Source organism: Sturnus vulgaris, chromosome 26 (assembly GCF_052056855.1).
Source record: "Sturnus vulgaris isolate bStuVul1 chromosome 26, bStuVul1.hap1, whole genome shotgun sequence".
NCBI classification, from domain to species: Eukaryota; Metazoa; Chordata; class Aves; order Passeriformes; family Sturnidae; genus Sturnus; species Sturnus vulgaris.
In genome coordinates this window covers 579597-603151 of record NC_142268.1, presented here as the reverse complement: position 1 = coordinate 603151, position 23555 = coordinate 579597, and the positions used below count along the sequence as shown (strand labels likewise).

At 44.5% G+C, this 23555-nt stretch overlaps 1 protein-coding gene across 3 annotated transcripts in view; it reads right to left on the bottom strand.

Annotated features, from left to right (window-relative positions):
- ELL (elongation factor for RNA polymerase II) overlaps positions 1-23555 on the bottom strand; it is a 49420-nt gene that overhangs the window by 20616 nt on the left and 5249 nt on the right. For 2 of the 3 annotated variants that reach the window (XM_014887188.2, XM_088179153.1), the window contains exons 2-4: positions 5528-5575; positions 608-729; positions 136-299 (exon numbers count right to left, since the gene is read on the bottom strand). In XM_014887188.2, the coding sequence (XP_014742674.1) occupies positions 136-299; positions 608-729; positions 5528-5575 (334 nt within the window). Of the gene's footprint in view, positions 1-135; positions 300-607; positions 730-1470; positions 1626-5527; positions 5576-23555 lie in introns of those variants that run through there. The other variant, XM_088179154.1, reaches the window with a different exon arrangement.

Below are 23555 nucleotides of genomic sequence, written 5' to 3'. Positions count from 1 at the left end.
AGCCTAAAATCACCCACGAGGAACTACCAGGAACTTTCCAGACTGCCACAATCGAGCCAACAACATCAGGATTTGCCTCCAGAGCCTGCTGGGTGCCAAATGGAGTCCAGAGCCCCAAACTGAGTGGCTGCTTACCTACATATCTCCCCCCAGGTTTAATGACTATGGCGCTCCGGCTGCGAGTCTCCTCCTCTGCCTGTGCCATGCTCTGCCTCGCCTTCTGGTAGGAATCATCAGTAGCACACACGGTGATTTTATCCTGTATGCTTCCCAGGCAATCCAAATGGATATTGCCATTGCTGCAAGAGAAATGCAATGGAAAAAGGTACTCCTGACACTGCAAAGGGACACCAGGCTGGCACTGGGGGACAGCTGGGGAGGGGGGTGGTTAGCTCAATAATAGTGGGGGACACACAGAGGAGCTGAGAGATGCTTCCCAAAAAAAAAAAAAAAAACCAACAAACACGTCAAAACAGATCACAAAGACCCTAAAAAGGAAGAACGTGCATTAAGCTTTGTTAAGGAAAAGATGCTCCAGAATAGAGGGTAAAAATAAAAAAAAAAATTTTTTTTAAAGGTTGTTTTTTTTCTTGGATGCCCCACTCACCTGGATACATACTGCTGGATGCAGTCAAAGCTCCCCTGGGGGCTGTCCTTGCCAATATTGGAGAGATAAAAGGTGAAGGTCCTCACTTCTGCCGGTCGGTCGGGCCTGGGGATGGCGATGTGCTGCTCGGGAGAGGAGGAGGAGGAGGAACATTGGTCACTCACAGCTCCTCAGAGCTCAAGTCTCCTGCAGCCAGGATGCTCTGAGGCATTTTGCAACAAGGAAAGCACCTGGGTTATTGCAGAAAGACTGCAAGAAGAATTCAAGTTATCCCCACTGCGTGCAAGGGGAAGGAGAAGGAAACAGAGGGAAAATGGATATGGCTGTGGGAGAAGAGTGCCCCAAAAAGAGCCCACAACCACCTTGCTCTAGGAATCTGACCCAATTCTATTGATTCAGGCTCAAAACAGACTCGCTCCCACTGTTTATATTCAATGTAAAACATTCGTGCCTCATTTCTTTAGAATTACTGATCCAGCACTAAACATAGCACAAGCCAGGTCACTAGGTAGCATGCTTATTCTTTTTTAAGAAATTATAATTCCATAACAAGATTTCATGGCTCACAGTAGAGTGTGACGCTGCTGCTAAATTAAATATTTAATCAAGCATTAAGTGTGCTCCACAGACAACTCCAGAGCCATCCTGCATTGGTTTTTTCACCCCCCACCTCACAGCCATTCATTTTTCACAAGGGAAACTGTCTCCCCTCTGCATTCGGGATCCAACATAAATGTCAGCATCTGAGCTCTACTATCACATCAATATTTGATAATTAAGATGGCTTCCAGAAGCTGAGACAGAAGGAACACCAGTTCCAGCCTATTTTAGGCCAGGCTTTTACCACACGGATTTATATTTACCCAGATTGCCACATCTACGCAGAAAATACACACTCCCAGCAAGCCAGCCCGTGGCATCCACACATGACTGTGCTGGGACAGGAGGGGTTTTGGGTGGTTTCCTTCAGACCTCAGACGTCTCCAGCAGCCTGGAAAACCCAGGGATCTGTGTCCCTCTGCTAAACCACAGGGATGTTCTCAGAGGCAGCGAGGAGCTCTTGAGCCGAGCCCGTGCCCTCAAACACAGCTCCCCTTCTTCCAAAAAAAAAAAACGAGCCCAGAAACCCAGACTCGAGCCTTGCTTTGTACAGGAGGACAAGCTATCCCCCACCGAGATCCAGCTCTGGAAATACTGGGAGCAGATTTTATATTTTTTTTTTGGGGGGTGCTGCTGGACCCTCCCTGAGCAGCTCCGTTATCTCCCCTGCCAAACGTGGCCACAGCCCTCGAGCCCTTTTTAATCTTTCCTGGCATCCTCTGCCCCCACCCAGGCAGGGGGAAGAAAATTCCCTTCTGCTTTAGCAGAACAGGCACAAAAGCAGAGTTATGTAAGCAGCACGCTCGGGAGGGGGGGATTTTGCAGCTGCAAATTTGGTTGGGAATGGGAAGAAAAGGAAAATCCAACGGGGCTGTCCTGCACCTGAGCCTGGAAAATAAAACCTGCAGGATGTCACCAAATCACATCTCCACACACCCCAAGAACTTTGTCCTCCATCCTGCTTTACCACTGGAAAAAACAGCTGCACCAAAAGCCTCGATTTGGGATTTTTGGAGGGTTTTTGCAGCGTTTCCACAGGCTCTAAAATGAGGCAGAGTCACTTTAGTACTGAAAAGTCTCTCATGTGCAAGCTGGCCGTTATCTAGGAATTATTTTTAGCTGAAAACAGAAGGTTTCTCAAGCCACCAAATCAGCATGGTGACTGCTTTGAGGGAGCCCTAATTTTGGTGCTGGGTATTGCACCAGTAACCAGAGACACTTAAAAATAGCTCGGTACAGATGTGACTTTCTGTTTTCTTCTTTCAAGTAACATTCATCTGTGGACAGCTCGCTCTGAACACACATTTCACCTCCCTCTCTTAATACCAAAACTTCATCCCAAGGAACAGGGGAAACGTGGTATTTTCCAATCACAAAGCAAAGACGTTTTGCTCCCAGCAGTGGTTTTTAAAATGCTGCACAGCACGTGTGGGTTTGGCACCTGAATTTGGGTATTTTTGGTGAATTTGGGTTTTTTTTTTCCACCCCCCCCAGGTCAATTCTGTCCCTGCTCTCACCACCCCACGAGCACCTGCAAATTTCAGCCAGCCCAAGCTCTGCTTCTGTACATCTTTTTACCAAAATAGAAGCATTTTCAGTATTTCTAGCACAGTTCTGCACACAATTTATAATGCTGTGGCACTCCAGCTCTTAAATTCTAATTTATGAAACAAGCACAATACTCAAAACTCCATAAAAACTTGTAAAACTATCCCAGAAAATCCACGAGGAAAAACTGACAGCCAGGTGCTGCTCCTAAGGAATCTCCACGATCCCACTCTGGTAAAAACAACCTGGTTATTACAACTGAAATTCTGATTATTAGACAGAATAAAAGCCATTAACAAGAGCAGCATCACTACAGAAACACATCCCAAGGCAGAATCCCAGAAGTTTTTATCATCTCCTGTGAGATTGGATCCCGACCAGGATCCAGGCAGGAGAGTTTTTGTCCCTTGTCACTGGAACAGCTGTTTTATCTTGGGCTGACTTCCTCCTTTCTGCTGCCACCTTGCTGACCCTGGGTTTTATTCCCAACAATTCCCTTCCCTGGTTAATTAGCGTCTCAATCATTGCATTTTCTTTTTCTGTGTGTTAGAAACCGAAAGCATCCTTGACAGCTTTTAGAGTAACACTGGAACAGCTGAAAACACGTAGGCACAATTTAAAGGTTTCTAGAGAATTAAATTCAACTTGTTTAAACTCTCATTTTTTGTCCTGCCTCCCTAAATCATCAAATGAAGTTTTTCCCTCTTGAGAAAGGGACACTTGCACAGAAAATTCCCACTGTTAAAACCTCACTGCTTTCAATCACACTGACAGTTGTGCTATTCACGAACTTCCCACCCTAAAAAATCCATGGGATTCTCCACAGCTGCATTTTTTTGGGAAGCAAAATAGGAAGGCAGCAACTGGAGGAATAAGAGCAGAAGAAATAATACAAAAAGTCAAACAGCTCAACGAATATGTTTAAATGTCATCATGTGAGCACGAGAGCCTGGTGAATTCCTGGAATTTTCTCCTCAGCCCAACTGATGGAGGATCCCTCGAAAGCATTTCAATCCTCAGCTCCTTAAAAAGCAGGAGAATCCTGACATGCAGAGTCCTACCCTTAAAAGCAGATGGTTCCCCAGCTGCCAGCTCCTTGTCATACCCAGGAAAAATAATAATAAAAGGGACAAAGAGCTCTTTCTGTGAGCTCCCATGGAGCTGCAGCTCCCTTCAAAGCTCTACCTTTGGCCTTTCCTCGTCAGAGCCATTAATTAAGCACAGAGGAGGAGCAGGCAGAGGTCAGCTCTGGCTGCCACATCCTCCTCCCAGCCCAGCCCAGCCCAGCCCAGCCCTGCCCTCCTGGCTCCTCTCCCTCTCCCAGGAGTGACACTGCAGCTCTTCCACCAAGGACTCATCTCTGCGAGTTCAGGGTTCAAACAGAATTAACTCTTTTATTTATTTATTTATTTTTATTTCTAGAAGCAACTGCAGCATTTGAAAATATTCTTAACTATCCCTACAAATTAATATTTTTTTGTTAATTCTTGTCCGTATCAGATCCACGTGGAACCCAACACGAGCAAAGGCTCAGGGCAGAGAAACATTTTGATCCCTTTTGCTACATTTCCTTCAAGAAAAAAAAATATTCAGAGGAGGCATTTCCAAAAGTGAAACAGCTTTACTGGAAAAGTCAGCTGTAGATCCTGCTTCCAAAAGCCTCTCCAGTGTTTTCAGCTTTTTTATTGCATGAGCAAAGCTCATCAAATAAAGACAAATCACCCACCCTTCAGTTTTCCTCCTCACTGCTGACTGTGCCCAACCTCAGGGGCAGATTTTGATCTCAACTTTCATGCTGAGCTTTCGGGGAAGTTTAAGTCTAAACAAAGTAAAAAAACCTGGAAATTGCTCCTTTCTTTATTTCCCAGGACAAGAAGGTTTGTATTTTTCTTCTTAACTTACAATAACAATCATGTCTTTCCTGCTACATTTTCTATGTACTGTTAGTGAGAATAATATCACAAAGTAGGATGTGGGCAAGGACAATGTGCTGGGTTTCATGTCTACTCAATCCAAGCCCTTTTCAAAGCTTTAATGTGCCAGTGCATTAAAAAAAATAATCAGAAGTTACAGCTAAATTCAGATTCTTGAAAAAAAAAAAAACTTAAAAAAAAATTTCCCCTTCTTTCTGCAGAGACTAAAGTTAAACACAGGCTTTTTTAGAAATAAAAGGTATCTAAATGACATTTTTCAAGTTCACTGAAGGGCTGCATTGCTTTACCAGAAACACCACCACGTAAATCTCAACGTTGTCAGCAACTGGCATGACAGACTGCTTCAAGGGGCTAAAAATATCCCAGAGTTCTGCCATCGGAACACAAGTTGGGGAAGTAAAACTCCTAAATCTAAAATAACTTCTGGTACTCACAGAACTGCAGTTACATTAAATAAACCTCCAGGACTCTCAGAGCAGCCTCCAAACTCTGCTGCTGGAAGGAATTGGGACCCAACAAGTCTCGCAGTGGGTTCAGCACGGTGTTTTCTTGGGATACAGGTGAGGATTCCATGGATTTCTGCATCCTTTCCTTTTCCCTGTTCTGCCCACCAGCACGGCCTCACAAATCTGAATTTCCCACGGATTTAGCAAGGTTAGGAAATAAAGAGGAGGGAAAAGGTTTTAGAGAGAGGGAGAATCCATGAGCAAACCCTTCCTGGGTCACACCTCAACCTCCATCTCTCACTTTCAGCAGTCACAGCATCATTCCTTGAGCTGGAACAGCCCAAATTCCTCAATCCCATTAAATGCAGAGAACTTTCCAGGGACAAACTTACCCCTTGGCTTCCTTGAAACTGGATGACTGGTTTTGACGTCACAGCATCCTACAAAAACAAGTGGAAAAACAAAAATTACCTCAGAGAAATTCTAAGCTCCAATGTTAGTTGCCAAGCCACACTCGGGCTTGATTTTCCCCTGGATTTTATTTTTTTTTATTTTCCTTATTTTTTTTTCTTTTTTCAAGAGGAAAGGTCAGGGAAATGTGTATTTCAAGTAAGAAAACAAGACAATTCCTGAAACAATGATTTGTACCCAGAAAAGGGATAAACTAACGTCAGAGCTGACACTTGGCTTCTCTCAACCCCTCCACCACATTTTGGGCACAGAACAGCTCAGCTTTGGTGTTTATGTAAGTTTTGAGTTAAAAAATGGACATTTGAGGGGAAAATTTATTCCAGTTCTCGGCCTGAGAGGACGCAAAGAGAATTTTTTCCAGGAGAAAGCTGGCAATCCTTTGGAAAAGCAAACTGCAGCTCCGTTGCAAAATCCTGTTGTTAACGTTGCCTGTTTCAACAATCGGCCTCTTCCTCCAGGCTCAGCTGCTTGCATTTAAAAAAATTGTATTCTTGTGACTCTCAAAGTGCTCCATTTCTGCCCTTTTGCCTGTCTGTCCTTTTAGAGATCCCAAAGAGTTTTTAATTCCAAGTCTCACCTGATGTTTTAACTGAAAAAAAAGAATAACAGACCAAACCCAAGCCACGCTGAGTTTGGATTTCCCCGATTCCAGCAGAATTGGGGTTGTGGATGTTTGATTTCCTAAATCACACAAAGCATTCCAAGACAGGAATTGTCTCCATGGGGCTCGTGGGACCCCATTGTGAAGCTTTCCAAAGGGACAGAAGAATTTTTAAATAAGTTGAAAGTATCATTTATAAGTGAAAGTGTTGCCATGTGAATGGGAGACACATTTCCATGGGAAAACCAGCAAGAATTTGGGAGAACAAATCCAAAACTACTTGTGTCACTCTATTTCCAACAGATCAATTTCCAATTGATTAGAGAAACAGATATTTAAATTTTAGCAGCAAGAGAGTTAAACAGGTTGAAATTCATGAAGTTAACCATCCCTCCTAAAACTTTTCCAGACTGGCAATGAAGAATCTCAGCCACGACATCAACAACAACAACAACAAAAAAACAGATAAATCAACCAGCAAAATAAAAATCCTTTTAGCCCCGATAAACCCAACAAAATTTGGATGGATAAACCCAGCCCAAGACAGAGCCTGAGTTTTTGAAGAGCTCATCCAATAGGATTTCACAGATCTGCATCACACCCGGGATCACTACAGGACATTTATGAGGCTGAGGAAAACGGGAACACTCGGAGCTGACAGCGCTCTCCGAGGGCTGGATAAGGAATTTTACAGACCCAGAACAACCTTTAGAAAGCACCAATAAACAACATCCTGCTCTTGGTACAGAGATCACTGAATTCCTCGAGTGCCACGACACTGCATTCCACAGCACACTGTTCATGGACAGCCTGGCCAGCTTTTTGTTCCCCGTGTCCAGAAATTCACAGGAACATACTTGAGCAAACAAGCATTCGAAACACGAAAAAAATTCTGGATTTAAGGAAAAAGAAAACAACCAAGCAAGCAAACCAACCCGTGTGGTTCTTGTACAGCAAATGACACTTTTGGGAAGTTCTGCACTGAAGCATCACTGCCCTGATGCCCAACTCCTTGGCTCCAGCTCGTTCAGGGTGTTCAGGGAAGAGGAGAGCACACTGCACACCCCAAATTAATTAAGGATGCAACTCTAAGTACCTTTATTAGCTGAAATTAAATCCCTGCATGGACACCTTCATTCAGAACAAAAAGAGAACAGATGAATGACGTGAAACCAAATTAAAACCACATTTCCATTTATATCTTCACTTGGATTAACTTCCTTGGATGTTCTGGGATGGACAACCCTGATCATCGAGAGTTCTTGCTGCCCTTTCCAAAATCCTTCTGTCATTTTCTGAAGAGTCACCTCAGAGTCACTTAATTCCTCTTCCTTAGTGATGCCACGACTGAACTTCCAGCACTACAGTTCCTAGAAATGCCATTCCATCCCATGTTGAGTGGGAACAATGTCTTTCCCTCTGCCTTTCCAACGAAACCAAGTCACCTCCTCAGCCCTGGATGCAGTAAATCCTTGGCAAATCAAGGATGAAATCTCAACTCAGTGCTCAAACTAGAGGAAAACAAGGCAGATTTGTGCAAGCAAAGGAGCACAACCTCATCCCCTTCCAATGAATCCCAGCTTTATCTCTCCAGGAGACTCTCTGGGCTTTACAACGGCTGCTGGGAGTTGATTAAAGATAAAAATCGAAGGAAGAAAAGCACAGTTCAGGTTCTTTCGCAGCAGCCACCTGCCAGGTGAGGTTCTCTGCTGCTGCCAGGTATCAGATATTCATCCCTGAATGACAGGGTGACAGTGCTGGAGAGGTCCAGAGGGAAGGAGCACAATTCCTGGGATGTGTAGGGAACACCACACGAGAACCTGCAGTTTCCAGAGGCAGCAAAGCTCCTTTGAGCACCCCTCAGATGCAGGAATTCCATCCCTGCTCCGTGCCATTGTTCCAGCTGCAGGTTTCCTGATGAAGCTGGAAGGTTGGCAGAGCATTCTCACAGCTCCAGAGGCTGCCAGGGCCCACAAGGAGTGCACCAAACTTCCTCTGCAACAGGAGAGCCCCAAAGCTGTGCAGGAATAACTCCCAAAGGAACATCCAAAGCACAGCTGCACCTTGGAGATCTCCCCAAACTGGAATTACCAGCTCCAGCCTCGCCACCTGACTGCAAAACAGATCCTCAGAAAAGGCCTGGATACACCTCGGTATCTACTCCATAAAACTTCATTTATTTGCCATCTGGAATGAGAACTTCCACATGTCCATGCCCAGTTCCCTGCTTTCCACAGCTTCTGCTGTATTCCCTGGGCATGATGGAAAAATAAAACCCTTCAAGCTCTGCTCCGAATAAAACCCCACAGACCCAAGTGGTTTTTGTCAGTCCTCCACATACCATAAGATTATTTCAGAAGTCATGAGATTAAACCAGAAAAACCCCAAAACTCCCACAGGATATTTGGCTTTTATTATCACAGTATTATGCTCATCCTTCCCCAGGCTAAAGGAGAGCATGAAACCCTAAAGAGAGACTCTGAAAGCTCACAGAGGTGGTGGCAGCACACAAACAGCTCCTCACACTGAAATATTCCAGGTGTGGCACGTGGAAGCTGAGGAAAGAGTAGGAAGAACAAGAAAGTGTCAATGAAATACAGAAGAATTGAATGTAAAACTAATGGAAGTGTTTTATCAGAGCTGATTGAAGCTGGCAGAAGGTTTTAAACACCTTTAGTGGAAAAGCTGGATGGGATATTCCTACCCAGGATCAGAAAGGACACTGGAAATCCTTAGGTCAAGGAGCCAGCTGGAAGCCTCTCCATTTCTTCAGGGAAATACAGATAATTAAAGAAGACATCATTTTGGGAAGTTCTGTCATGTATTTACTGGAATTTATACTGCAGGCTGTGTTCTATGGAAAATATTTTTCCTAAACTTAGTATTGATGTGTTTGTCTGTTTTGTTGGATGTTCAGAGTCACCAATGCCCAGAGTGCAACTGAAAATTTACCCTTATTTGTGTCAGAACAAGGGGATTCTTTTCACAATTTAAAGCTTCTTACAAACAGTTAAAATTAGTAGCGAGAATTCCAATAAATATACAGAGAAACTGTAAAATCCTGCTAACCAAGGCTGGCATTAATGGGATGTTTCCAACCCTCATGTGCAATTCCAGGTAAAACCAGTGCCCAGGTAAAGCAGGAAGCAGTTGCAAATATGGGAACAACCAGAAATCGCTTTAAAAGCACAAATTTCAGACTCTGTAATGCCCCCAACTCCAAGTTCCTCTTTAATTCTTTGCTTATGACTGGTTTATGTTTCTTTAGCCCACACAGCAAGGTCCAAATATAGGCAAGGCTTCCTCCCCTGCTTCCTCTGTTTTCCCAGCACAACTGGGCCAAGGGTGGGATAAAAAGGTCCCAATTCAGGAGGATCCCAAATTTCAGCACACCTGGATACCTGGGGAAAAGCTACACAGGTTCTACTTCCCATTGATATTTTTGTTTTAAACACTCCCCCCCAACAAGAGCTTGCAAAGCAAAGCAGAGTCCAAAGGCAAAGCAGATCCACCCTGTCCCAGGAGACACCTCCCAGTCCCTGAGCTCGTTAGCAGCAAGAAACACAAATCCCAAGGGGAAAAGGAATAGCCTGGAACAGACCCACAGCTCCGAGGGAGGCTGTGAGAAGTTTGCTGGCAGCCCATTAGCCCGAGCTGGCCCAGGACATCCCACTATCCCAAGGCTTGTATTTACCTCCTCCCAGAAACTCGGCAGCCAAAAAAGCCTCCTGAATATTCCTTTTTTTTTTTTTTTTTTTTTTTTCACGTCCCCATCTATTAGTTGTGGAATTAAAACACCGTCTCCCTGCAAGACAATTTCCATCTGCAATTTGAGGATCCCGTTTGAAGTTGAGCACAGATGGGATGGAGTCTGCTGCAACTCGAAAATTACAGTTTTGCTATTCAAATCCAACATTCTCATGGAAAGAGCCTTGGAAATTCCATGTAAATCCAGCACTGTTTGAGGCTTTCCACTCAAGAGAGGTGCCAGCTGCCCAGGTGAGTCACGGGGATGCTGCTGGAGGATTTCAGGATTCACCCACATTCACTGATGGGATCCTGCAAACCCCAAGGAGCAGGAGCAGAGCAGCAACCCCCAAATTAGACACCTCTGCTCACTCCTCCTCTCCAAAATAATTCCATTTATCACATTGATGATCCAGTGCTGTCACAGACACCTCCCTCATTTTCCTCTCCCCAAACATATTAAAAAAAAAAAATTATTTTGGGCTAGAAATGAACACTCGAGCTTTTAACACAAATAATTATTAAAAAGGTGCTTTTGATGAAGGTTTAAGAGCTGGACTCTCACCAATTACTCTGAACTGTAGTTTGTATTTATTATTTATCATTTGCCTAATAGGCATTAATGGACACATTATCACCATAATATTAAAGCACCTACGAATCCTGCCCAGAAGTACAAGCAGCAATAAAATGCTCAAAAGCTTTTATGTCAGCCAAAATGCTATGCTGCACATTTGAAAGTTTTTAATTGCTAAACTGCAAAAGGCACACTGGCTTCTTTGGTTATAATTGCATCATTTAATGTGGGCTGTTACAGCACAAATGTTGCTTCCTCAGTGGTTTAATTTTCCAGGGTTAAAAATCGAGTGTGTTTCTATAAGATAGAAAATAAAGGAGTTTAAAGTGTCAGCTCAAAAAAAAACCCCCAATTTGATTTGCTGAAATTTATGGTTATGTTAAAGAATTTTACCATTCCCAACTCCTCAGAGTTACAGAATTTCATTCACCATTCCCAGCTCCAAAGTTACAGAATTTCACCATTCCCAACTCCTCAGAGTTACAGAATTTCACCATTCCCAGCTCCAGAGTTACAGAATTTCACCATTCTAACAAAATTACCAATTTTACCAGGAAGCATCACAAGCAGGCTTTGACATCACTACACACCGAGCATCTCAGCTTTCCTCCCACTTGAAATGCAGAAAAACTCTACCTCTGTGCAAAGTTTAGAGAGTAAGACACATGATTAAGTTAAAAACCAAACTGTAGCCTAATGGAAATGCTTTGTCCTGCCCTGTACAGCAGAAAGCCAGGCCCTAAATGGACAATAGCCTGTATCAGCAAAGCAGAGAGCAATTAAACTCCAGTGTCATCAAGATGTCACCCCACAGGCACGAGAGCTGAGCCAGCCGTGCAGCCTGTTCTCTCTCGCATGCCTGGAGCTTCTGATCTCAGCTAATCCACGTTAAAAAGCTCCTCCTGGATAAAATAATAAAATGCAGCGTGTTTGGTGGCTCCCTGCTGCAGCTGGGGACTCAAACTGAACGAGCCAAGCGAGGCACTGCTGTCCCTGCAGCTCCCTGCTCGGGCACTGCCAGGGCTCCCTCCCTCAGGAATTTGGGGAATTAGGATACATGAACCCCACAAACACCCATCCCAAAAATTCAGGACAAGGGATGGAGGTGGAGGCTGTAGCACATGGTGATTTCTGACAGATTCCCACTTTTTTTTTTTTTCATGGAATAACAGAATGGTTTGGGTTGGAAGGAACCTTAAACCCCTTTAGTTCCTCAGTAGGGACACTGCCACTATCCCAGGTCGCTCAATCCCAGCAAAACTTTTTGGTTTCAATTTGGCAACTCCAAGTAAAAAACTTTCCAGTGCTTCAGAGGAATCTTTGCTTCCTAGCACAGCATTAAGAGACGATTTTTCTGTATCTGCAAAAAATAAAGCTTTAAATTCCCAAAGAACAAATAACTCTGACACAAGTCTGATCCTCTGGTCATCCTCAGCACCAGAGCCTTGGGAAAACTTTGGGAAAGGTGAGTTTGGGAAGCTGCACACCCCAAAAATCCCGGGACAAACGCTCCTGACCATCAAAGCCAGGATGTGTGGCCAGCACAAGGCGCAGTAGTTTTCCACTAGGAAGGAAAGCTGGGCACAAAGGCAATTTAGGTAATACCTTTCAGGAAGAAAATGAAAAGGAGGCTCAAATCCTTGGAGAAATAATTAAAGTATTGTGAATTGGTCTGGAGTTTGCTCAGCCCACTGTGGAGCAGGAGACTTTGTTTGGCTCTGGCAAACAGAGCAGCCCCATCCACTGGGCTGAGCCCTTCCCAGGAGCAGGAAGCACCAAACACCTTCCTGCAATCCCAGATTTCTGTGCCACTGCAGATACAAGAACTGAGGAACTCTTTCATGAGCACAGAAGACGGACAGGGGATCTGCTCTGCAATAAATATGAACACACAGAGGGGCTGACACGGCTGCAAGGAGGGAATGCTCTGCCTCCAAAGAAAATTTGTTGATGCAGAGCAGGCACTTCCAGAGGACACTGAAGAGTTAAATCCACCTGTGGGCAGGGAAAGGCTCCCCTGCCGTGAGGAGAGGCTCTGCAAGAGGACAAGAAGATACAGGCTCATTCCAAGAGCCACAACATATTTATTCCAAACATCAGTTCCCTGTGGAATGGCCACTCAGTCTCTGGATTCACTGCTGCTTCCTGGACACCCACTTCACAACAATCCCAGATGGGATCTGGGGGCTCTGTCTGGCTGAAGATGAAAAGCAGAGGGAAACCACCCCAAAACCAGAGGAGATTCCAAATCCAGCCCCAAAAAACGAGAAGGCTTCAAAGCCACCCCAAAATCAGAGTGGTCTGAGGTTGGAGGGAAGGTGGATGGAGAGAAAAAGATCAAAGTGGGTTTGTGGCACCACGGGCTCCCAATTAACTCAGCAACAGAGGCAGGATCAGCCTCCTGTGGGAATCCAGCTTGGGAGACTCCAGGCATGTTTCCCAACGGGACACTTCTCCTTTTTTTAACTTGATGTTTTCCCTCTTTGCTTTTCTGCAGAGTTAAGGCAGACCTGCTCATTAAGGAGAGCAATAATCATAAAGTCTCATCACCAGGCTGCCACAAGGGCTGTAATGATGATTATCTGCAGTTTAATCATGACAAACTCCCACCAATCCCACTATTAACGAGATGGGGCTGCTCGGGGAGGCTTTGTCAGAGGACCAGGAGCCAACTCCCACGACTTCCAAAGGCTTAGGGAGGAAAGGCTTTTGGAAGGAAAAAAAAGCTCCTCTGCATCCCTGTGCAGCTTCCAATGTTTAGAACTGATCAAAGCGGTCAAAATCAATTAAAAATGTCTATAATGAAAGAATTACTAAGTCACAGAACACAGTGCCCATTTTTAGTGTAATAACCCAGGAGTTTCCTTCCTGCAAGTTAAAAAAAAAAAAAACAAAAACCAACACCCTCCCAGTTCTGATACAATTACTGCATCTCCCAGAAAAGGAAGTTTCATTTAGTGTGAGTGGATTTTCTGCATCCGTTACTCACTCCAGAAGGGAGTTCCAGACCCTCCCTGACACAGAACCAGCAGCCCTCAAAGCTATTTTAATTTTATTACTCAGTCTTGCATTCTTGAGTCAAAACTGTCCATTCAAACACCTTTACCTTGATTTCAGTCTTGTCCTGTTCTCCCCAAGAGAGAGGTTCAAGGATCCCTTTTCCCTTTTCCACAAGCACATCAGAAATCAGCAAAATTCTGCACTAACTCTTCTTTTTATCACCCTTTTTCCTGAAGGGATTTTTCTCCTCTAACTCTGACTAAAAGCAATAAAAGGTAAAAGTGGGAAAGCATAAAACAAGTTGCAACAACATTTCCCAAAGCTCTCCTCCAAAGATAATGCTGTGCTGGCAAATCCATTGCAAAAAAAATAAAAATAAAAAAATCAAGTACAAACCTAGAAATAAGTCCTATTGTTTTATGACTTGCAACTAATTTGAGGAAGAGTTAAATGAAGAAATCCCAATGCTCACTCCTTATTAAAAGCAGCAAATCTAGAGTAGGTTGCTTATACAGGAAGAAAAAAGTGGCTGAAGTAAAATTAATTTTGAATTTAAGTCTGCCCATATGGCCTGAGTCTGTCCCCTCTGCAGAGCAGCACTGCCTGGCTTTTACAGTAAATTAAAGACAGGGTAGAAAAAGGAAGGTAAATATTGGTATTTCTAAAGTGCAGGCAAAGGAAAGCAAACCCTTGGATTTGTTTTTCAAACACCTGGAATTGCTTTGAAGCAAAGTTTTCAACAAAAAACAATACTGCAGAATGAAGCTTCCTGTTCTGCCTCCCTATACTGGAAACGCTAATAATATTAAATATATTATGTATTGCTTTAAATATCATATTCCATATAATATTAATTCTTCCTCTAAGAGAAGTCCAGCAGTATCTGCACACATTGCAAGACAATTCAGAGACCTCAGCCTGGCAAGAATCCCATTAAGACATCCATGCCCAAAATTCCCTGGGTAATCATGTCTTGCATGCAACACTGCTTGTTTTTGCAGCAGCATTTTATTGGAGTTATCAGATGATCCTGTCAAATTGGGAAAGGACCGAGGGGGGAAAAAAAACCAACCCAAACAACAACAAAACTGGCAGAAGGAAATTGAATCACACAAAATTCCCAACTCTGCTAAAGGTGACCAGCAGGGCTGCTTTTCCCTGGAGGATTCACTCGTTATGAGCCAAGAATTCAGAGGGGTTAAATGTTGTCAGATTAATATTTTAAGAGTCAATCCTGTCGAACAAGACACCTTGAATGAAACCTTCTGTGCTTTGAGGTGTTGGAGATGTGGCCACCTCTGCAACAACCCCAAAATGACAAGAAAAACAAATTTCCATTTTGGAAATCACTTTGGCTCGCTGCTGTCCCTCTTGGAAATGCACTTTTCCTTGATTTTAGCCTTTCTGTAGCAATTCAGCAATACACTTTTGGGGCTCAGAGGGTAAAATAATTAAAAACTTTTCCAGGACCAGCTGTATCAAACATATCTACTACAAGTATTTTGCTTTCTGCACTGTAGAAAAAAAAAAAAAACCCAACTGGCAGAAGAAAACGTTTCCCAAATTAATACAGAAAAAAGTGTGTCACGATAGCACATCTTAACTCCCCCTCATCCCCACCATGGATAAATAAAGCTTCCAGAACTGCTTAAGACACCCAAGCTCCTCCATCTGAGGCTGACGGCCCCACAAGTGATGGGAAGTGACTACAGAAGCACATTTAGGGCTGGGATTTGTTCCACTGGCCCCTCCACAAGCTTTCCTTAAATAAAGCATTTTTCACCCCCCCCACACCTGTCAAACACAGGTAATGTTTCCCAGATGGAAAGCAAGAGTTGGATCACACTGGTACCTGCAAACCAGGGATCCTCAAATCCTAGAAAAATCACAGAACCACTCAACACCCTGAGCTGGAAGGGATTCCTCACAAGGAATATCAAAGTGCAGTCCTGGCCCTGCACAGACACCCCAACAATCCCACCCCGTGCCTGGACTGGGATCCTTGAAAACAACCACAGAGCAGCAGGAGACACATGAAAGAAGAAAATTAAAGTGTATTAAGAACAGCTTAATAAACAACTTGGGGAAAAAAAAAAACCAACTTTACAGAGACAACAGCTCAGGCAGAATTTTAAAACCACAACCTTTAAGTTAGACTGAAAAGTAAGGATTCATTTAAATGCCATTTATGCCAGAATGCCCAAGTATTCCAACACTGGCTGGCTCCAAGTCTGCCCTAAGAGAAAGGAAGAAGGATTCTCTTGAATTACACCAGGTGGATTCCACTGAACACTGAGGCACCTCAGCTCAGACTTCAAGCACCATTCCAAGAATAGTTTTACAAAAACACTGAATGGGTCCAGTCAGCTACAACTTAGTTAAAAATAAATCTCTTAAATGCTTTCCAACATACTTGCATTGCTGTTTTCCTCGCCAACCCGTGGATTTCCAATTATTGTTATTGTTCTTAACTTATTTTTCTTTCACCCATCAGGTTAAAAAGCCACACAAGCACAAAGAGAAGCTGGCTAATTACAGCTCCAAAACTGCCAGCAAATGTACACTTCAGAGAGAGCTGGTGGAAAAAAAAAAAAAAATCTGTCAAGTTTGGCATCTCCAGCATTGTATGTAACAAAAAGAGATAATTCACCTTTTCAGCCCCAATCAAGGTAACATGGCTTTTAGAGCCAAGATGTTATTTGGAGCAGTTTTACTGTGTCAGGCTGCTCACGCAGAGCAGAGACATTTAATACATGAAAATGAAAGCAAGCCATTAAACACAGCAACACTGGGTTACAACTTATAAAACAGGAATAGTGAAATATCAGAAGCTGACGGTTGTTTCTGACCTAGTTTTCACTGGAGAACAGTGAAAGAGCAAAGACTGAGGCGAGGCTGAAGGTGCTGAAATTCCAGTAGTGCTGGGGAACAGGATTAGAGGAAAAGCCTTCAGACATTCAAAGGACAGAGGCAGCGTCACAAGAACAGGGAGCTGCAAGAGCCTGGGTTCCATGGCAAGGGACATCCTGGGGAGCAGCAGGGACACGAGGGCTTCAGCCAGGTGGGGATGAAGTCAGGGCCAAGGTGAGGAGCAGAGAAAACCTCAAACACAGGAAGGAATCGTTTTTTAAAAAACCATCACGCCTGGATTTCAGGAGGTATTTTCGTTGCTTTTCTTCTCAGAACACAAATGTGCTGTCAAACACCTGGGCTCATTTGAATAACAAGAGGAAAAATTAAACCCCTTTGTGCAAGAGAACTGCAAGTACCCAGGGCTTTGGGAGATGTGGGGAGGGGGGGCTGCTGCAAGGAAAGCCAGGTGATCCCATCCCAGTAAGCTGCTCACATGTCTCCCTCTATTCTGCAGCTCCAAATTTATTTCCACCAGGCAGCTCCACGCTGGTTTTAAGCCTCATTAAGGAGCAGTATGTTGCTGGGCTGACATGTCAGATTTTTAAATGACCTTTGTACCGACAACAGTGTAACCGAGCTGCTAAGAACAGGGGGCGAAAAAAAAAAAAAAAAGAACAAAAACAAAAACAAACAAGTGGTTTTCCATGATTAGGAGAGGTACGTGGTGGCTGTTTGCATTTATTCGAGTTCCAAAAAAACTCCCACCTGTCAGTAAAGCAAGCCATTAAAAAAAAAAAAAAAAAAAGAAAGGCAATTCTCTCTGAAGGGCAGCTGTGACGGCATCAGCACTGCTGGCCATTCTTAACGTGGGACTTATCACACAAGGTAAACAGGAGTGACTATCAGTTAATGAACAACACAACCCCGAGGCTGAATTTTAAAGAGCGTTTTTCTCCACTGCAATCTTTTAATGAAAATACAGCAGTTCAAACCCACCGAATTTGCTTACGAAAGTCTAATTTATTTTAGGACATATTAAGACACCAAGGCTGATTCACTTGCCTATGTGCTCATAAGGTGGCTTAAATGAGCTGCTGAAACATCAGAACGATCCTTATCTTCCACAGGGCTTCACTCCTTTTCTTGCAAGAGAAAAATATAGAAAGACAATTGAGAGATCAGATTGACGAACCCGTTCAACCATCCCGGAACAAATCTCACCTCACACTGCTGAGCCCAGGAAAACAAGCCTGGACCAGTTCTTTTTTTTTTTTTTTCCTTGTGCCCAGCTATATCCTATTGACACTCGGAGGGAAGAGTAATTACTAGCCTGAGAAAGTTCTGCTGAAGATGATCTGCAGATATTCCTCACGGAGTCACAGACTGGAAGAGGCTGGTGCCATAAAGCCAAGTCAGAGCCTGGATCCTGAAGGAATCCCAGAGAAATCTGACCAGCAACACCCCACGGGCCAGACCAACCTCAAAAGTTAAAGCAAGATGCTCAGACTCTGATTCTTTTGGCGTCCAGGCAAACAGAGGTGCTCCAATACCAAGCAGGACAGTGGGAACACAACCTGACAGACACTTGGAATTCAGCAGGGATGTCACCCCAATTTCCTACCATAGGGGAGAAAGAAATAAAGCACTCAAATATTCCAGGTTTTTTTTTTCCTATCACTGAGGGAAGCTGCCCCAAAAAAAAAAAAAAAAATCCAGCTGAAAATACTGAGCAGGAGAACCTCTCTAGATTTCCTACCATGAGAGAACCTTGTATTACATACCCTCTGCTAACAGCCTCCTCCAGCTTCCAGGGATGCTTTCTCCAGGAGAAAAGTGAAGGCAGTTGCCTGAAGAAGTTAAATTAGGTGCTGCCTTTACTTCAGCAAAAAGCACAGAACCTGCACTGTTTCAGCTACCTCTGTATTTGCACTTCCAGGCTGGTCAGTAACAAACCTGCTCCAAAAATAAAGCGACAAACAGTAAAAAGAAAGAACGCACTCTTCTCAACTGGCAAAAATCTACCTAAAAAGTAATTCAGATGTTTCTTTGCTCTCCACAAGGACACCTGAGAAAGTTCAGGTTACAACGAATTCCAAAAATAAACACGAAAAATTTTCAGATAAGAAGAGGAAAAACATACCCGGGCTGCTGACTAAACAGAGAGCAACCACAGTGCCACGAAAAGACTCCCCAGGTCTGAGCCCAAAAATCCCCAGAGACTTCAGACATTCAGACAGAGAATCTCTCTAGCCTGACAGAGGCAGCTCAGCCAATTCACACATGCAAAAGAAGTGGTGTGGCCACTGAGCCGGCACTTAATTGTCTGACCAGAATTTTTGGTCTAAATTTAACAATCCAGGCAAGCCGTAGTTAGCTGGAACATTTTGCTTTCTTAGCCCATATGAGTTCGGGTAAATGTGTTTCCTCCTGCTGTCATCGTCAGTAAATTTAGTCTTAATGACAAGTAAAAGGTCTTTAGATGGAGTTAAATGGCTTTAATTGTATGAGAGAACTCAAACTCGCAGCCCAATGCAGGCAGCACCCACATTAGGTACAGCTCCAAATAGTTGCAGGAAGGTTGTGGAAACATGCCTGGAACTATAACATCAAACCTTCCAGGTAATAAATCTCTTTCTTCTCCCCCTTCACGTTAAGAAACCCCAAAGTGTTCTAGATTTTGATGCATTTAAGAACAAAGTCCGTAATTCATGAGCAGAAAAATGTTTGCTGGTGGTTTTAATCACCACCACGTTCCACGTCAACCCCAGTGCCTGTTCCAAACAGATCCAAGATATCCCATTTACGTCCCTAAAAGTTAAATATGTTTTATTTTATCCATTACTGCCTCCCTCTTCCCATTTCCACATTTGCAAAGATTAAACACGAGGCCGCTTCCTGAGCAGAGCTGAGTGTTTTGGGACTCTCCACCAGCTCCAAGGCTGGGAGAACTGGTTTGTGACAATGCACTCGCTGGGCTGCATCACTCTCCTCTGGAAAACCACACTCCATTCCTGGAATAAAAACAAGGATTGGGAGCTGTGACATGAACACGGGACCTTTCAGATGCTGTCAGTGGCATTAGGGAACGGGGACCTCCACAAGGCAGGAAACATTTGGGATTTGCAGCAGGAAGAGCAGCAGCAGCTTCCCACAAAACACACAGATAACCAAAGATTCTCTTTTTAGTGCTGATTAAACCTGAGAGAAGGAAACAAGAGCTTGTGGCCGGGACCACCAGGCTCCCATCAAAACACAGCTGCCCTGCAAGGACAAGGGGGTGGGAACGGCGAGCAAGGTCACAGCCACGGGTGTCACCGAAAGCACTTTTCAAAAGAAATTGGTCACAGAGCTCCTACGCACTTCTTAAGGGACTATTTATGGGAGCAGAAGTTGCTCTTAATTCTGCGAGAAGCAGAAGCAGAGGTCAGGATTGGGGCTCCGGCAGCTCTGAGGGCTGAACATCCCTGCAAAGGGGGGGAACAGGTGCTGCCAGGCTTTTCAAAAAAATCTATTTTAACGCCACAGGAACTCTCGTTTCGGAGCAAAGTCCTGCTCAGCACGGTCTGCAGTCAGCAGGATCTGCCTCAGACAGTGCTGAAGGAAACGAAGACACCCTGTGACAGAGGCTGCGACCTTCCCAGCTCCGTCATTTTACAGCAGTTTCGCTCTGAATCACGAATTTCCGCCTCCGTTTGGGGCCGGGTGCCGGAGCCCCACAAAAGTCAGGGAGTTAATGAGCTGCTGTCACCTCATCAGGGCGGCCACACCGTCCCTCTGGCAAGTGGCAGACGCACAGGGAACACTTCAAAGGCGCTGAAACTCTCCCTGGGAGCGAGGGCTGCTCCCATCCCCAGCATCCTGGTGGCAAGGTGAGCCCAGGCAGAGCCGGCTCGCTGGCCTTATTTGGCTTCCAAGGCACAATTTCCGCTTGCCCAAGCTCAGGGAAGGGTGGAAAAATTTGCTTCCTCGCTACTCCGCCCATGCCGGGCTTCGAAAAAGCATCCACTGAATCCTGGATGGGAAAGGAATGGAAGAATTTACAGTGCTCGGCTCCCTGGAAGAGGGGAAGCCACGGGTTTGGCAGGACCCTGGGTCACCTCAAACACCGGGGGAACACAGGGAGCCGACATGCAGAGAGAAACTGGAGCCACAGCTTTTATTCGCTGCATTCCCTACGAAAAATTCTGATTTTTCTTGCTATTCAGCCACACTTAAGCCTTTCGTATTTAAAGGCAGCAAGCTTTACAGGTTAACAAGGAGTTGGGAACATTATTTCCTTTCAGTGATTTAGCCATAATACACTTTATTATATACCAGGAGCACAGAAAACAGCCTTGGCTCCGGTTTCCACACAGTTTTCTGCACAGGTCAGTATTACTGTGAACAATTCTGAAGCCAGTTCTAGCTCCTGGTCACACTGAGGTCCATGTTCTCCAGTTTTGGTGTCATTATCAACTTCTCTGAGCATCACAAACAGACCAACCCTCCAATTCACTGAACAAACACAGCCACATCCATCATCCTCAGTATCCACAAGTGCTGGCAAAAAACAAAGCACACGAAGGCAATTAAAAAGCTGCTTAATTTCCAATAAATGCTCTCCTTCTGTGGACTATAAAGTTGGGTTTTTTTACTAAAAAATGCCTGCACAGTCACTTTTTTCCCAGCCTTCCTGGCCTGTACAAACATCATCCCTTTTTTCACAGCAGATTTCTCTCAGTGCAAGAAGCAGGCAGAGATTTATCTGCAGCCATCAGTGGTTTGTCCTTGCTCTCACCTGCTGGTCACCAAATGGCAGAACCCAGCTCATCCACACACACACAGAGATTTTCTTCAAAAGAGAGAAAAACGGTGGCAAAGGAGCTCATAAAACCAAAATTCTGCCCATTCCCTTGTTCCCTTCTTTTTTTTTTTGGGGACTGGGAAAGGCAGAAACACAGCCCGTTTGATTTTCTCATAGAAACCAGGAGCCAAAACCAACTGAAATCAGCGCCGGAGCTGGAAAGGTACAACAAAACTCACACAAACATAAAGTCTAGACACTGAAATGTGGAAATATGATTCAAATAACCACAACTGGCACATAACACACTGATTGCAGCCCATCACAGAACGGGCCTCAGTGGGGAGGAATATAGAAGGAAGATTAAATTAGTTCTTCCACCTCAGCTGTAGAAAATATGGATCCTGTGGGCGCAGTGATATGGATTGAGCCGGAGTTTCTTCCGTCCTGCTGGGATTTTTGTTAAGATTTTAAGTAACACACGTCTGCTCTTGCTAAATAACAACAATCAGCTTCAACTGTCATTCAGAATCAGAGAATGGTTTGGGTTAGAAAGACCACTAAATTCAGTTTTATTCCACCCCATGCCACGAGCAGGGACACTTTCCACTATCCCAGGTTGCTCCAAGCTGGTCTTGGACACTTGCAGGGCTGGGGCAGCCCCAGTTCCTCCAGAGCTGTTCCTGTCTCCCCATCACTGATCCCATATGAACCTGCCCTGGCTGTCACGTGGCTGCTCTTATCAAAGCATGGCTGAACTCATATATGCTCAAAATACAGAGCCAAGTAGCCAAGAGGATGTTTGTGCTGATGAAATCTAAATACTACAGAGATTTAGGCAATTGGTTGTTCTCAGGAAGTTTTGTGGTACCTGCATCACGTGTGGACACGAACCTCAAGGACAAAGCCTGCGTCTGCCATTAAACCCAGCAGCACAGAATGGAGCCCAAAAGGAAAAATATCTCAGTTTTCCACAAAAATTTGCACTAAAGTGTTCTCTCCTGCCTAGAGGGAGAGCAGAGGGTTAACCACAATCAGACAGGACCAGACCAGGGAAGACTCCAGGTGGGTGGAGGTGGGCAGCTCAGTCGAGCCCTGCTCACCAGCACTGACCTCTTTTTGAGTTAAACAAATGCTGGTTTCTTTAAATTAGAGAAAGGCACTAGTCCAATGTAAAGAAAGGAGAGACCAAGTGCACGGAGCTGTGTTTTTTCTAGACTGTAATTCAAAAAGGATTGGATTTTGGGAAGTCTGCTCTCCCAGTGCAGCAGGGATACACACACCACTCAGCAAACCGACTGCTGAGGGGTTTAGCACACTCTTTAATATATAAATGCTTGAAAAAAACCCCCAGAACTCACCAAAATCCCCAGTCAGAAGGCAATACCAGGTTACCAAGGTGTGCAAAAGTTGCCTTATGTACATGGGATGTTTCTAAGCAACACATGAGCTACTACAGAAAACTCTTATCAGCACATCCAAGCTCCTTTCCTGGATAATTCATCTAGGTCAAGCTAAGGCACGTTGAACACCAAAGCCCAGTTTTGGTGATGCCTCCTCTGTATCCACCCTGGATGAAATATTAGAATAGTTCATGTTATCAGCACATCATGAGCATTAAGTTCACTGCAGATAATGGTTCCTCCAGAAAGAGCATTAACCTTAATTATTCAGAGGTAACTCGATCCCAACCTTCCTGATGTTATGATGCTGAGTGACAACTACATTCCCACTCCCTCCAACTTCCCCTTCCCCAAAATCCAAACAAATCCAGGACACTACACGACTGTGATCCCAAATGAGGGTATCCCAGACACAGGGTATCCCTTCAAAACCCACCTAAACCCGTGCAGCCACTCCATCCATTCAAATGCATTCTCATGTGCATTAGCAGCAAAACCACTAAGTCAGCCAAAATGTATTCTTCTCCCATGGATTAGCTGGCACAAATTAGTTCAGGAGTGACGCATGCAGTCTGTCCCTTCCCATTTTTCAACATGCACAAACACCAGGGATTTGGAGATGCTTCACAAGTTTCTGCTTACAAGTTACAGGCAGAGTTTAAATGGTCTGAAACGTGCAAATTGCTGGGGAGATAACACGTCTCCATTTAGCAAGGAGACCTCAAATGCTCTCTGCAATAAAATCTCCCCTCTCTGGGCAGGGATAAAGGCGCTGCTGCTGTCCCAACAGAGCAGCCACGACGCAAAGGGAAATGTTTCAACAGCCACCAGCCCCGTGCCAAGCTGCAGCACGACAAAAACCAACTGAACAGGCCAGAGCACTTCACACGGGCTCAGAAAAGCCCTGATGCTGGAGGAGCACTCCGAGCTGACCAGCAGGAGCCACTCCAGGCAGGAGATGGGTCCTTGGGAGACACACATTGTT